This window comes from Scylla paramamosain, unplaced genomic scaffold (genome assembly GCF_035594125.1).
Source record: "Scylla paramamosain isolate STU-SP2022 unplaced genomic scaffold, ASM3559412v1 Contig32, whole genome shotgun sequence".
Lineage (NCBI taxonomy): Eukaryota > Metazoa > Arthropoda > Malacostraca > Decapoda > Portunidae > Scylla > Scylla paramamosain.
In genome coordinates this window covers 224,010-239,580 of record NW_026973697.1, presented here as the reverse complement: position 1 = coordinate 239,580, position 15,571 = coordinate 224,010, and the positions used below count along the sequence as shown (strand labels likewise).

The window sequence follows — 15,571 nt, the reverse complement described above, 5'->3', positions numbered from 1 at the left end:
GGAGGGAGCGCTGATCTGGAAAAATTTGCCGAAAAATAGATTGAAAAAATAAATAAAAAGCGAAAGAAATAAAAAATATATATATATATATATATATATATATATATATATATATATATATATATATATATATATATATATATATATATATATATATAAAGAAAATGAAAAAAAAAATAGAAAAATTATAAAAAAATAAGTAAATACAGTAAATGCTAACAAGAAAAAAAAAATAAAATGGAAAAATAATAAAAAAAAAAATCCGTAGAGCACATGGCAATAAAGGCAGCAGCGGTTGGTAGTGATGCATGCATGGCTAAGAAGACTGAGGAAAGTAATGAGAAGTTATGAGAAGAGGACCCGATGGGCTGCACTGAAGGCTGGCCAAGAAGCAAGAGTTCAAGACCAAGGTGCCACACACAGTGAACCTAAACACAGAGCGGTTCCAGGACTGGTGGAAGAAGAGTGCGGGGATCTTGAGAGAAGTGGATAGAGAAGTACTGGGAGAAACGTGTGGAAAGTCACGCACAACTAGACAACAATGGTGGTGGAGTGAACACGTCAACAATGCACTGAAAAGGACAAAGGAAATCAAGAAAGAGTGGGAGCAGAGCGGAACGAGGCAGAATAAGTTGGAATACAGAAGAGCAAAGAAGTTAGCAGGGAAAGCAGTGGCGGTGGCTAAGGCTGAGGCATGTCGTGATTTACTGGAAAAGCTGCAAACACCAGGAGGAGAGAAGAGAACATGCAGGATACCAAGGAGTAGGAACAAGCCAATAAAGGATGTAAATCATGCGAAGCAGATGAAGGATGCTACTGGTGTGGTGCTAACTGATATGAAGAAGGTACAGGCGACATGACTGACAGGAACAAGGTACAGGAGAAGACTGGGATGTTTGTGTGAAAAGCGTGACTTGTGACAGAGGATAGAAAATGAAAAAGTATATTTGATAATACAATTAAGTACATAATTGTAAAAACCGTAACTTGCTCAGGAGGATGAAAGAAAGGAAAGAAAAACATTGAAGAAAAATATGCATATATCATGTGTGAAAGAAAAAAAAATCTCGATCATGAAAGAAGAATAAAGAAAAGAAAAAAATAATAAGATAACACAAGTAAAAAGAATGAAAAACGTAACTTAGTGTAAAAAAAAAGAAAAAAAATAAAGAAAAAGTAAAATACGTGCTGTAATAATATTATCGATGTTTGTGTGGAAAGCGTAACTTGATCAAGAGGATAAAACAAACAAAAAAAAAAAAAAGGAAAAAAAGGAGAAGGTTATTATGTATGAAAAACAAAACCTGAAAATTACAAAAAAGAAAAGGTAAAAAAAAAAATAGATATGCAGTAAAATTAAGGATGCCTGTGTGAAAAAGAAAGACAGCGTGAAGAAGAGGATGAATTGTGTGTTTTCCTGCAAATTATGTATGAAAAACAAAACCTGAAAATTACAAAAAAGAAAAGGTAAAAAAAAAAAAAAGATATGCAGTAAAATTAAGGATGCCTGTGTGAAAAAGAAAGACAGCGTGAAGAAGAGGATGAATTGTGTGTTTTCCTGCAAGAATCTGAGCCTTGCTTGTCACGCAGGAAGAACATTTTCTCTGTGAAATAAATGAAAAAAAAAAACAGGAAAAAAAGAAAATAATGTATCAAAATTTTACATATGTATGTGAAAAACGTTCCCCAAAAAGAATTAAAACAGGAAAAGAAAAATCAACAAAATATAAACCAAAATAATGGATGCATTTGTGAAAAAAATTAAATAAAGGAAATAAATACGCAATGTGGATGTTTGTGTGAACAGCGGGATTTGTCCCAGAGAGAAAAACAAGGAAAAGAAAATGTGAAAAATGTGAAAAATATATCTTTTAAGAGAATGAAAAAATAAAAACGTGAAAATGTGAATAAAAGTAAAAAATAAAGAAGAAAAACAAGATATTGTAATACAATTATGTATATGTGTGAAAACCGTAACGTAAAAAAATAAAACAGAAAAAAGGAAATAAAAAAAATAGTAAAATGATGTATATCAATGGGAAAAACGTAACTTGAAAAGGACAAAAAAGAAAAAAAAGAAAAAAATGTAGTAAAATTATTGAAGCATGTGTGAAAAAGTTAATTTGATGAAGAGGATAAATTAACTTTTTTTCCTACATAAACTTGAGCCTTGCTTTTCATGCGGCAAGAAAAACAAATGTAAAACAATGGACGTCTTTGTAAAAAAAATGCAAAGAAAAAGAAAAAAATGTAACAATTATGGATGGATTCATCCAAGAGAATGAAATTACACGAAGGAAAACGAAAATACGAAGAAATGTCAAAAAGATATGTGAAGAAAATCATTAAATAAAAAAAACGCTAAAAAGAAAAAAAAAAAAGAAAAGAAAAAAGAAGAAGAATATTCTATAATAAAATTATGTATATAAGTGTGAAAACCGTAGCTTGTTCAAGAGGATGAAATAAAGAAAAGAAAAAAAGAGAATATATGTTCCTGAATATATGTATATAGTGTGTGTAAAAAAAAGAAACTTGAAGAATAAAAAAGATGAAATAAAAAAAAATGAAAAAATACAAGAAAAGTTATTTAAAGAGAATAAGGAAAAAAAAAATAAAAAAAAAAAAAAACAGGTGCTAAGATTATGGATGGATGCGTGAAAAACTTACTTGATGAAGAAGATAAATTGTCTTTTTTTTTTTTTTTATCCTGCATGAGTCTGAGCCTTGCCTTTCATGCAGGACCAACATTATTGCGGTGGAAAAATCCGAAATAAAGGAAAAAAAAATTGTAGTAAATCTTTTATATAGATTTACTATATATATATATATATATATATATATATATATATATATATATATATATATATATATATATATATATATATATATATATATATATATATATATATATATATATATATATAAAGAGGATTAAAAAGAAAAGAAAACGAAAAAAGAAGAAAATAAGCAGTAAAATAACGGATTGATATGTGAAAAAATATAAAGAAAAAAGAAAAATCATGTACCCTAATTAGGGATGTTTGTGAGAAAAGGGTTACTTGTGTGAGACGATGAAATAAAACAAAGAAACAGGAAAACAAAGAAAAAGGGGAAACATATGACTTACTGATGAGAATAAAAAACAAACTGAAACGTGAAAAAAAATAAAAATAAAAGAGCAGAATCTTGCAATACAGTTACGTATGTATATAAGTGTGAAAGTCGTAAGTTGTCCAGGAGGATGACATGAAGAAAAGATAAAAATAATGTTGTAGAAAAATATGTATATAGTATGTGTGAGTTAAACATGATGAAAAAGAATAAAGGAAAAAAGAATAAAATAAAAGGAAAAAAATAAAAACACGTAACTTGAAAAATAAAGACGAAAAGATATATTTGTAAACAAGACGTAACACGTTCAAGAGGATGTAAAAGAAAATACAAAAAAAAAAGGAAAATGCGCACTGCAATTATGGATGTTTGCGTGAAAAGCGGAACTTGTTGAAGAGGATGAAATATAACAAAGAAGAAAGAAAAAATGCAGTAAAATTACGTATATATGTCTGAGAAATGTAAATTGAAAAGGATAAAAAAATAACAAAAAAAAAAAAAAAAAAGAAAAAAGGAAAGACATTATGGACGTATGTGTGAAAAACTTAACATGATGAAGAGGATAAAAGTATTTTAACAAAACAAATTAGTGTCTTGTTTTTCATGCACTAACAACATTATTTCTTTGGAAAAAAAAACATGCAAAGAAATTAAAAGGGAAAAAAAAAGAAAAGTGTAGTAAAATAATGAATGCATATGTGAAAATGACAATTTCTCGAAGAGAACAAAAAAAAAATAAATAAAAAAGCATGAAAAAATAAATATATAGTAAAAATAAAATATTTATATAAGAGAGAAAAATACAATTTGTTCAAGAGAATGAAATGAAGAAAAAAGAAAGAAAAAATCAACTTCAACAAAAATTATTTAGGAAGTATGTGCAAAAAAAAAAAATAAATAAAAAATGAAATAAATAAATAAATAAACAAAAATAAATAAAGAAAAGGAAAGAAAAATAAAAAACTAATGAAAGTAAAAATGAAATAAATATACTGTAATAAAATTAAGTATATATATATATATATATATATATATATATATATATATATATATATATATATATATATATATATATATATATATATATATATATATATATATATTATATTATTATATATTATATATTATTATATATTATATTATTAATATTATATATAATATATTATATATAATATATAATAATAATAATATTATTATCATATATATATATATATATATATATATATATATATATATATATATATATATATATATATATATATATATATATATATGATAATAATATTATTATTATTATAACCATTAATACTTCTACTACCACTACTACTACTACTATGTTTACAACCACCCTCGCTAGAGGCGAGTAGGTAGAAGAAAATAAGCAGTAAAATAACGGATTCATATGTGAAAAAAATATAAAGAAAAAAGAAAAATCATCTACCCTACCTTTAGCGAGGGTGGTTGTAAACATGGTAGTGGTAGTGGTAGTAGCAGTAGTAGTGGTAGTAGAAGTATTAATGGGTAGTAGAAGTATTTAATCATGGGTATAATAAAAATAATATAATTATTTGATAATATAGTGTCCCTTGCAGCTCTCACCTCCCGTGGAGGGGCACAGGGAGGTGTTGCTCTCTCACCTCCCGTGGGCAGCTCCGTCACCTATTGTGTGTTTGTTAGGCACACGTGGTGACGAAGCTCCATCACCACGTGGTGTTGTGTGCTTGTTAGGCACACGTGGCGATGGAGAGGATGCCCTTGAAGTTTCTTGAAGTTTCTTGGAGAGGATGCCCTTGAAGTTTCTTGTGAGTTCTGAGTGGGGTTTGAACCCCGGCCGGCGTCCCTCACTCAAAACTCCAAAGTCCATCACTCTACCCACTGGCCCACGAGGGCCCATAATAGTAGGTGTAAAGTTGGGGTATTTCCCCGTATTATTTTCACGTCACTAAATATCACTGTAGCTTAATGATATTTTTTGTGTAGATGCGTACTGTCGTGAAACATGTTCATGAAGAGTTACAACCAGATTTATGAAAAAGAAAAAAATAGAAAAATAAAAATATGTAAAATAGAAGATGGTCTTGCTAATTGCAACATAACTCTTCAACCTTTTAATTCAGTCAGTGTTTGAAGTAGTTCGTCATGCAGGGGAGCATTTTTTCTAGGTCTGTCAATAACTACTTTTTTAACAAGTCGTCGTAAAATTAATAATTATGAGAATAATTATTAGAAAACATTTTTATTCGTATGAAAAATATTTTCTTAAATGTTTTCTTTTATTTTGATAAAAAAGAAAAAAAGGGTCAGTGTCGATCATAGAGCATTTATCTATAAACAACAACAAAAAGTATGAAAAGCTGTTGATGAATGTGAAGGACGTGTGAGCAAGAGTGCAAATGACTGCATCTCCAGAAAACGGCGCCTGCCCCTCGCTCTGCTGGCTGCTTGCCTCGCACTTTTCTCTTGGCGAGTGTTTCATCGTGCCATCCAGTACATGCAGGCGTCTCAAAGTGTTTGCTGAGACAGGTGTGCCAGTGTCGCTGTAGACATTGCTCTCTGTGTGCCCAGGCCTGAGATGTGACGCTGCCTGTGCCGCGGCAAAGTCCACCCTTGCTTTCATGTCTCTCTTGTGTTGCGCAAGAGAACCAAATGTTGTGGTGCACGGACTCCTTGTCTTTTGGCTTTTGTTACCTGGACATCACAGTACATACATGTGTACTTAGTGAAGTATAAACATTCTCTCTCTCTCTCTCTCTCTCTCTCTCTCTCTCTCTCTCTCTCTCTCTCTCTCTCTCTCTCTCTCTCTCTCTCTCTCTCTCTCTCTCGTTATTAATTAATACCTTGTTTGTTCGTGATATGTAAAGTCCTCTGAGCGTTTTGTTTCTTTTTTATTTCCAGACAGGGGTTAGGTGACATAAGATTGAAGTAGAGAGAGAGAGAGAGAGAGAGAAAATATTAACAAAAATAACAAACAATTTCCCTACATTCCCGCGTCTCCTCGGTGCATTTTCGGTGGAATTTAAAAGCAGCACGACCACGCCGCCGGTTGTGTTGCTGTGATGCTGGTGCTGCTGCTGCTGCTGATGATGATGATGAGGAGGAGGAGGAGAAGAAGGAATAAGAGGAGATGTCGTCTTCTTCTTCTTCTTCTTCTTCTTCTTCTTCTTCTTCTTCTTCTTCTTCTTCTTCTTCTTCTTCTTCTTCTTCTTCTTCTTCTTCTTCTTCTTCTTCTTCTTCTTCTTCTTCTTCTTCTTCTTCTTCTTCTTCTTCTTCTTCTTCTTCTTCTTCTTCTTCTTCTTCTTCTTCTTCTTCTTCTTCTTCTTCTTCTTCTTCTTCTTCTTCTTCTTCTTCTTCTTCTTCTTCTTCTTCTTCTTCTTCTTCTTCTTCTTCTTCTTCTTCTTCTTCTTCTTCTTCTTCTTCTTCTTCTTCTTCTTCTTCTTCTTCTTCTTCTTCTTCTTCTTCTTCTTCTTCCTTCACCTAATTTAATCTAACCAAACTACTACTGCTACTACTACTACAATTTTTCTCCTCCTCCTGCTCTTTTGTCTTACCTAACATAACCAAACTACTACTACTACTACTACTACCTACAACTACTACTACTACAGCTCTGGATAGTATATATATGTCTGGTGCATGCTGAGGACAAGGCACACCTCCCAAGACTATCCGGTGTGGCGTTAGTCAAGCCATGGCAAATAGTCTGGAGCCCTTGCCTTTGTACTATTCCTGATAGTCTTTGCTGTGGCTGCTGCTGCTGCTGCTGCCTACATGTGGGTCAAAGGTTAGTAGTACACTATCCCAGGCTGTTCTGCTGGGATAGTATGCCATCTTGCACTATTTTGGTAGAAGTTGACCATTTTTAACTGTCTTGGCAGGATAGTACATGATTTTGGACTATTTTGCTATGATGGGATGTTTTTTGTGGTGTTTTGTTCAAAATAGTACACCATTTTGTGAAGTCATCCCCCTCCTAAAAAAAATTTCATACTAAAAAAACACCAAAAACACAATTTTAGCCATCACCCATAAAATAGTTTACTATCTGACTATCCAGAGGCACAGCAGACTCAGGTAGTCAAGGATTTCACAGAGGAGGCCTTGAAACATAAACCCCCAAAAAACACAATTTTGAACTATTTTGACTATTAGCCCCAAAATAGAACACCATCTGACTATCCATAAAGTGAGGGACTAAATTATACATCACAAAAAATATAGTCATATTTGAAGAGCAAAAAAACATTGATAGTAACATTTTCAACACAAAACCACAAAGGAAACCCATAGTTTTAACTATTGACCAAAGCAGTGTACTATCTGACTATCCCCAGTCACAGCAGAGCCCCAGAGGAGCTAGCACAGACCAGTGTTGTTGTTGTTGTTGTTGTTGATCCTGCTATGGGTGGTGCTGATGGAGCCCCATGTGGAGCTGTCCCTGGCTGTCACCATCACCACCTCCCTGCCACACTCTCTCTCTCTCTCTCTCAAAAGCCACAAGTTCCTTTAGTGCTCTGAACATTTTTTGTTTTTGTAAAGGCATTTTAAAGGTTGGAGCAAAGCCTTGAATGATGAGCACCTTTGTTGACCTGAGTGAGACCTCTGCTACAGCCCCACATGACAGGTTAGTGCAAGAGTTGTGTTGTGGTGTAATTAGAGGCAGTGTCCAGGGCTGTTGACCTGAGTGAGGCCTCTGCTTCAGCCCCACATGACAGCTTAGTGCAAGAGTTGTGTTGTGGTGTAATTAGAGGCAGTGTCCAGGGCTGTTGACCTGAGTGAGGCCTCTGCTTCAGCTCCACGTGACAGGTTAGTGCAAGGGTTGTGTTGTGGTGGAATTAGAGGCAGTGTCCAGGGCTGTTGCTGGTGGTGTTCCTCAAGGAAATGTTTGGGATTGATGTATTTGCACATTTTCATTCAAACAGTTCTTTTTGGTGGTGACACAACTTGAGATGTCATTGGTGGCATGTAAAATTCTCTGTCACACCATCTGGAAAATGGTGAAATTTAGCTATTTGGAGAAAAAAAAATATTCTAAAAGCCACAAAAGCAAAGTTTGACAGGAATAATGGACATTTTGTATTGTTTTGCAATGAAGAGTTGAAAATAATACTTGCTTGTCAGACACATTGTGTTTTTAGAGTATTATCATCATCCACACACTGACTCTCAAACTGTCCACTGCCGTCATTTTGTTCATCTTTCCGCTTCACATTTTACATTTGCCCGTAGTGCTTTTCTTCCTCTTCCCAAACCCCAGCACTCTGTATTTTATGTAGTCATTCTGAGTGTTAGCACAACCCAGCCTCTGTTTGTGTCTTGTGTGTTTTTTTTTTGTGTTTTTAAGTGTGTATAGGCCTTCTGAGTGTTGGCCTCACCTCACTCAACCAAACCTGACCTGTCATCACTGTTGCAGAAGAGACAACTAGTGGGCCGTGTGTGGTGAACCCGTTTTGTCTGTCAGAGCCACCCCTACAGCCACACACCACCACCACCACCACAACTAGCAGGAGAGGGCATCCACCACCTCCTCCTCCAGCAGCTGGCCAGGGCACAGGACCAGGCTGAGCAAGGTGTGGTGGCAGTGGTGTTAGTAGAATAGATAGTAGTGGTAATAGTAATGCTCAATATAGTAGTAAAAATGATAGTAGAGGTCCTGGATTATATATTTTTAGTAGTAGTAGTTCCAGCATTTGTTGAAATATACTGGTAATTGTACTACTACTACTACTACTACTGTACTTCTAGCCAGCCCTTTATGTTTGTATACAGTTGAAGGGGAAAACAAACACCAGTAACTGTGGACTGCTTTTGTTCATCACACACACAAAACAACAACAATAACAACAACACAATGAACACATCATTTAATAACAAACAGATAACAACAACAACATCAACAAATTCTGCCACCATTCCCTGCAAACAGTGAAGGAAAACAAAAGGAAAAAGAAGGAAAACAAAGATGACAACAACGGTGCTCTTCTTTCCCCAGCAGGTGGTGATGCAGAGGGTGGCCAGCTTGCCCGCCCCCTCCTGTTGGCCAGCCACAGCACAGCACACAGCTGCAGTCTGTTGCGGCCAGGCTACTGAGGCACAAGTCTATGCACGCGTCCGGGACATGAAGGTGACGAGAACATGTCCTGCAGGAGAGAGCCGCATTGTGGCAGGACCCCACAGTCTGTTTCTGTGCTGGGAGGAGGAGGGGAACAGCAGCAGAAGCAGAAGCAGCAGCAGCAGCAGCAGCAGCAGCAGCAGCAGCAGCAGTAGTAGTAGTAGTAGTAGTAGTAGTAGTAGAGTAGTAGTAGTAGTAGTAGTAGTAGTAGTAGTAGTAGTAGTAGTAGTAGTAGTAGTAGTAGTAGCAGCAGCAGCAGCAGCAGCATTGAGCAGTGGTGGTGGTGGTGGTGTCAGTGGTGCAGCTGTCCACTCCTCCACAGCTGCTGCCTTGCCTCAACATGCTGTGTCTTCCCTCACCTGCAATGAACAGCACTGAACAACACCTCTCCTATGATGAATAACACTGAGTATCACCTCTTCCCTGCATCAACAACACTGAACAACACCTCTCCTGTGATGAACAACATTGAGTAACATCTCACCCCTGCATCAACAACACTCAACACCTGCTTCACTTCACACTCATTCATGCTAGCCTTACCCCCCCCCCCTCTCTCTCTCTCTCTCTCTCTCTCTCTCTCTCTCTCTCTCTCTCTCTCTCTCTCTCTCTCTCTCTCTCTCTCTCTCTCTCTTTTCTCTTCTCTTCTCTTCTCAGCCCACAGCTCCACAGTATGTTCTCCACAGTGACTCCCCACAGCCCCTCACCAATAAGTGTCACACACACACACACACACACACACACACACACACACACACACACACACACACACACACACACACACACACACACACATTACATACACAAATGCTGCATCTTGTAGAGTGCCTAGAATAAAAAATGGACACAAAATGGACAGGCTTCGTTTTGTTGTATCCTGCGTGAATGAAGCGAGGCTCAACAAGTAAATAGTGAAGGGTGTATTAGATGCACAACTCGAATATATGGAAGCTTGTACACAAAGTACAGGACACGGGTTGATGATGAGTACAGTGAGTCAAGTATTGAGTCAAAATGCTCCACTTTGAACTGACCTATATAACAAGGAGTAAGCTTGTAAAGGGGAAGACATTTGCCAACACAATAAACACACAGGGAAAAATTAATCTCAATAAAAGACTAAACAATTATATATATGCAAACATTAAATAAAGAACAAATGAAGACTAAGCAAAGCAAATTAATGTGAATGCTAATAAACAGACCAACATAGTATATTTAAACACTATCATCAAAGATACTGAAGCTTAAACACTGACACAATGCTCCTGCTGCTGCTGCTGCTGCTGTGGTGTGCTGTTCTGCAGAACCCTGGTCAGCCCCTGTGCCACCAGCTTCACAGCACCACCCTCTGCCAAAAACTAAATCAATAAATAAATGTTGCATTATCTGATGTCAAATAATAATTGTGGGCTTGTACAGAGATGTGTCAACAACACATCTCTGCACCGGCAGCGCAGGGCTATCTGCCACACTTGCTTCACAACTCCAGCCGCCTCACTGCTGAGCAAAGATGCGACAGCAATTCAAGTCTTCTCATTAAGTAAGTGACACTAAGTATTTCAAATATTTTCACATTTTCACTGGGATCTCTAACACAAATCTACTATTATTATTTGAATGTGAGAAGAGTGGTCTTGTCAAACATGGATACATGAGGTACAGTTTGAACCCAGTGAACATGCTGACTACCAAGTACAACAAGACCAACACTTGTCTCACCACTCACTGCCAACAGACACACCATTCCCTATCAAGTGGTGCACGGGAGTCACCGGCCTGTGGTGTGGTGTGCTGCAAAGCCACGTTGTGCATCTTCAGATGGCATGGCAGGTGGTGTCTTGGGAGAGACTTGAGGAATGCTGGTCTGGGGGCCTCTGGGGGCATCGCTCTTGGGCAAAAGTTGGCCTTCTGAGATGTACAGAGAGACAGGTCTCAGCAAGAGGTCACAGCAATAGTTGAATGCTGCAACTGCTGCACAGCACAAGCCAGCAGCAAGTCACTGGCCTGGCACTCTACCAACATCCCTGCTGTCACTCAATAAATCACCAACATTCTACTATTTACTCCACTCCACCCACTCTTCCACACCTACAGGAGAGCGCACGCGTGTGCGCACACACACACACACACACACACACACACACACACACACACACACACACTCTAATATTGGCCACTAGTGTACAAGTAGGGTCCCTGGTTGCCTGGGCTGTGTCTGTCTATTGTAATGTACCAGGTCTAAATAGGCTATCATATTTGAAGATCCTGGAGGGAAGCTGTGGAAAGATATGGAGGAAAGAAAAGACACTTATGGAGGGGAAAATGGTTGGCTGTGATGTCATACCATCTAACAAAATCACTCTTTTAAGAGTCACAGGATAGTCAGAATTGGAGGGAAAATGGAGAAAAGATGGAGGAAATTTGTAAGTAAGCAGAAACATGGAGATAACTTGAGGGGAAAATGGCTGGCTGTGATGTCAGACTATCTAACAAAAACACTATTTTAACTATGAAGCAAGAGTCACAGGATAGTCAGGATTGGAGGGAAGGTGGAGGAAAGATGGAGGAAGGTCTGTGAGGAAGAAGTGTGGAGGTAACTTGTGGAGGGAGATATGAAGGAGTACCTGTGAGAAATTGCTCTGCTCCTGCACCATGTAGGCGGCATCATGCATGAGCTGCTCCAGGCCACACAGGTGCTCACCGAGCCCCTTCATCTGTGGCCGGTCTGCCTCTCGAAGCACAGCGCTGACCTCTTGCCCCACTAGTTTCAGCAGCCCCTTGTTGATCTGTGTGGCAGCAGCAGTATTGGTGCTGTGTGTGTGTGTGTGTGTCTAGTTGATATGGGTTTTCAGGGGTTTTTATGGTTGCAGTGACAGATGAACATTTCTGCATTACTGACAGGAGAAACACTCTTTTAAAAGGTTCTAGTTGAAGTGAAGCAGATTTTCAAGGGAGTTTTTATGGTTGTAGTGACACATTAACATTTCTGCATTACTGACACGAGAAACACTCTTTTAAAAGGCTCTAGTTAAAATGACATGGGTTTTCAAGGATGATTTTACAGTTACAGTGACAGATTAACAACATTTCTGCATTAGTGACAGGAGAAACACCCTTGAGAACCCAGCTCAGTGTCCCTGTGACCTTGAAAATATGTAATATTCTAACACAGGGGGAGGGGGAGCCAGCTTAAAGACAAATGTGACAACTCAACTTGTTAAACAATGCAAGATTACAAACTTGATTCAATCCTATGGAAACAGAATTATGTATCAAGAATTAGATGTGAATACCTGACACCCTAACACCCTGTTGCACACACACACACACACACACCTGGGCCAGTCCCCTGCAGCAGAGTTGGGCAATCTGTCTGACGTCACTTTGGCTGTCCTTGGCGCTGATCCAGTCCAGCAGTGACACTTGCCTCACTGACAGAGAGAGAGAGAGAGAGAGAGAGAGAGAGAGAGAGAGAGAGAGAGAGAGAGAGAGAGAGAGAGAGAGAGAGAGAGAGAGAGAGAGAGAGAGAGAGAGAGAGATATCAACAATTATTTTTATTTACAACAACAACAACAACAACAACAACAACAACAACAACAACAACAACAACAAAAACAACTTACTTTCTCTTTTTCCTCCTCCTCCTCCTCCTGCCCTCTTCTCATCCTCCTGCTCTTCCTCCTTTTCTTCTGTGCTGTGCTTGTCCTCTTCTTCCCAGCTTCCTCCTCTTCCTCTTCCTCTTGTGTCTTCCCCAAAAAGAATTCAGGGAAGACTGGAATCCTTGCCAGTAGCTTCAGGTCCTCTTCAAAACTAGTAGTAGCAGTAGTAGTAGTAGTAGTAGTAGTGACAGACAGACACACACTCATACACTCTGTAATATGATTCTCATCATATTAGAATTATAATGTCAATGTTGGCACCTTTGAATGTGGAGCGGGCAGTGTGTGTCGCTGTCATTGGTTGGAAAGAGGTGTAGACACGGGTTGTATTCCAGTTACTGTATAATTGTTATTGGCATATATGACAAGAATTGTAATTATTATTGAGATACATATATTGTTTTCTTACTTATTAACAAGTTTGGTATTGGTTAGTAATGTGTATTTGTTTGTCAAGAGGAAGTTTTCTTTTAGGGTCTGTGTATGTAACACGGATATATATTATACCGCACTCAGGGTGTAGGGGGAAGGTAGGCAGAGGTACAGTTGGTGCCTGTCAGGGGTGAGTGGCGGTTGTTTGACTGAGGTGAGTTTTGTGATAACATTATTTCTCTGATTTGTTTGACTTATGTTATGCCGCTGATTGTGCATATTGGTTGGTGTTATATTGAATGCGGTGCTGATAGGAGGATTTGATTAAGTGTAACTTTGCAGCATAGTTGGGGTAATGCTGTAATCAGACATATGGTGAAGTCTGCCTTGGCTGATGATGGGCGGTCATTTTGTGAGTACTATTTTATATGTATCGTGTGTCATTGCAATAGTGAATAATAGAATGGGATATGTGTTCATCTTATGTTATTCTTCTGTTTACTGGGTGAAGTTACAAGATATTGAAGGGAGTTACATGATATTGAGGTATGCTGTGTTTATGTTGACATTAAATTTGCAGGCTGAATCAATCAATAAATCAAGATACAGCAAGTCAGCCCAATCATAGTCATTATCCTACACTACACACTCCAACCATTTTTCTATCTCTTTCCTCCTCTCTTCTCTCTTCTCCTCCTCCTCCTCCTCCTCCTCTCCCCATTGGTGAGTTGCCAGGAAGAGTGGAGACACACACAACTGCAGGAGAGACTTGTAAGTAATAAAAAAAAAATATGCAAGACATTCTCTCCACCTCCCTCTCTTCTCTCCTCCATATCTCCCTCCACAAGTTATTTCCAGGCTTCTCTTCCCTCACAGGCCTTCCCCCATGTTCCCTCCACCTTTCCCTTAATCCTGTGACATATGCTTTGTAGTTAAAGTAGTGCTTTCATTAGATAGTCTGACATGGCAGCCACACATTTTCCCCTCCACCTCCCTCCTTTCCCTTCTCCATATCTCCCTCCACAAGTTACCTCCAGGCCTCTCCTCCCTCACAGACCTCCCTCCATGTTCCCTCCACCTTTCCTCCAATCCTGACACACACATGCACAAACTCACAACTGAAGCAGGGCAACCTTCTCCTCCCGGCCACTGAGATACTCCACAAAGTTTTGCTGGAATGCGTCATGTCTTGCTCTGAAGGCTGCCACAATGTCCTCCAAGCTGGCCACCACTGCTGCCCAGCCTGCAGTAGTGGTAGTAGTAGTAGTAGTAGTAGTAGTAGTAGTAGTAGTAGTAGTAGTAGTAGTAGTAGTGGAGGGAGGAGTGCAGACTACAGCAAATTAAACAAAACAGTCAACGAAATGAGAAATGAGGAAAGAAAGAGGAAGAGAAGAAGAGAGACAAATTCTTAACAATTATCTCCTCTTCCTCTTTGTTCCCTCTTCTCTTCTTCATCTTTCCCTCTTTCTTCCTCTCTACCTTTCTTCTCCACCTTTCCTCTCCTTCTTCCTCTTTCCCCGTCACATTCAGAACCCCTGTGACCCTCAGAAAACCCTTGTGACCTCCATTTTGACAGTCACAACATTCACATATGAAAAACTTAACTAACTTAACCTGACCTTGCTGCTGCAGGTGCTGGTCATGAACAAGTTGGCAACACATTCTGGCTACCTCACTGACGTGCTCGTAAAACTGGTGTGCTAACTGTGTCCGTGCCACCACAGTGTTGTAGGTGGCTGGCATGTTGAGGCACCCCTGCACCTGTGCCTGCAACAGTAGTACTAGTAGTAGTAGATTAAGAGGGGATCTGATGGAGGTATTCAAGTGTACTAAGGGAAGTAGCAAGGCTGACCTAGTAGTAGTAGTAGTAGTAGTAGTAGTAGTAGTAGTAGTAGTAACACACACACACACACACACACACACACACACACACACACACACACACACACACTAACCACCATCACCTCCCAATCAATAGGCACACAGCAACACTACAAACACAACAAACAACATCAAACACTAACACAACTCACAAAACATTTACAAAACATTACAAATAAACAACAAAAACAAAACAAAAATCAATACAAAAACACAAACAAGCAAATATCAAGCATGAAAAGTACAACAAGACTGAGAGAGGAGGCAGTAGACACCTGCCGAAACGATAATTACTCCCAGTGAGGTCTAAAGCACTGTTCAGGGGGTGCTGTGAACTTATCATTAAACCCAGCTGTGACCTCACTGAACGTTTCCCTTTGTGTCTCACAACACAAGGGGGCAGTCACAGCCTGCCCTCTAAAGACGACTCTCTTCC

General features: G+C 38.4%; 1 protein-coding gene and 1 pseudogene across 10 annotated transcripts; one reads left to right on the top strand and one right to left on the bottom strand.

Moving 5' to 3' along the window:
• Positions 1–10,028, top strand: part of LOC135097815 (Y+L amino acid transporter 2-like) — a 68,195-nt pseudogene extending 58,167 nt beyond the window's left edge.
• On the bottom strand, positions 8,901–15,052 carry LOC135097816 (uncharacterized). Of its 10 annotated transcripts, XM_063999869.1 has the most exons (9): positions 14,874–15,050; positions 14,371–14,497; positions 13,144–14,010; positions 12,847–13,033; positions 12,560–12,654; positions 11,848–12,009; positions 10,950–11,131; positions 10,480–10,571; positions 8,901–9,579 (listed from the first exon to the last, which is right to left on the bottom strand). In XM_063999869.1, coding segments are annotated over exons 4-9 (1,110 nt in total). In that variant the 5' UTR covers positions 12,848–13,033; positions 13,144–14,010; positions 14,371–14,497; positions 14,874–15,050; the 3' UTR covers positions 8,901–9,001. The 10 variants fall into 10 exon arrangements, with proteins under 10 accessions (XP_063855939.1, XP_063855941.1, XP_063855936.1 ...); XM_063999871.1 differs by having other exon boundaries at positions 11,848–12,034; positions 12,847–14,010; positions 14,874–15,052; XM_063999866.1 differs by having other exon boundaries at positions 12,847–14,010.
• Between the last annotated feature and the right edge of the window lie 519 nt (positions 15,053–15,571).

Coding starts and splice junctions, on each gene's coding strand:
- LOC135097816 (XM_063999866.1), bottom strand. Junction 12,010..12,559: donor GCTGCAGGGGACTGGCCCAG/GTGTGTGTGTGT, acceptor GCTGCCACACAG/ATCAACAAGGGGCTGCTGAA. Junction 10,572..10,949: donor GAATGGTGTGTCTGTTGGCA/GTGAGTGGTGAG, acceptor AGTTTTTGGCAG/AGGGTGGTGCTGTGAAGCTG.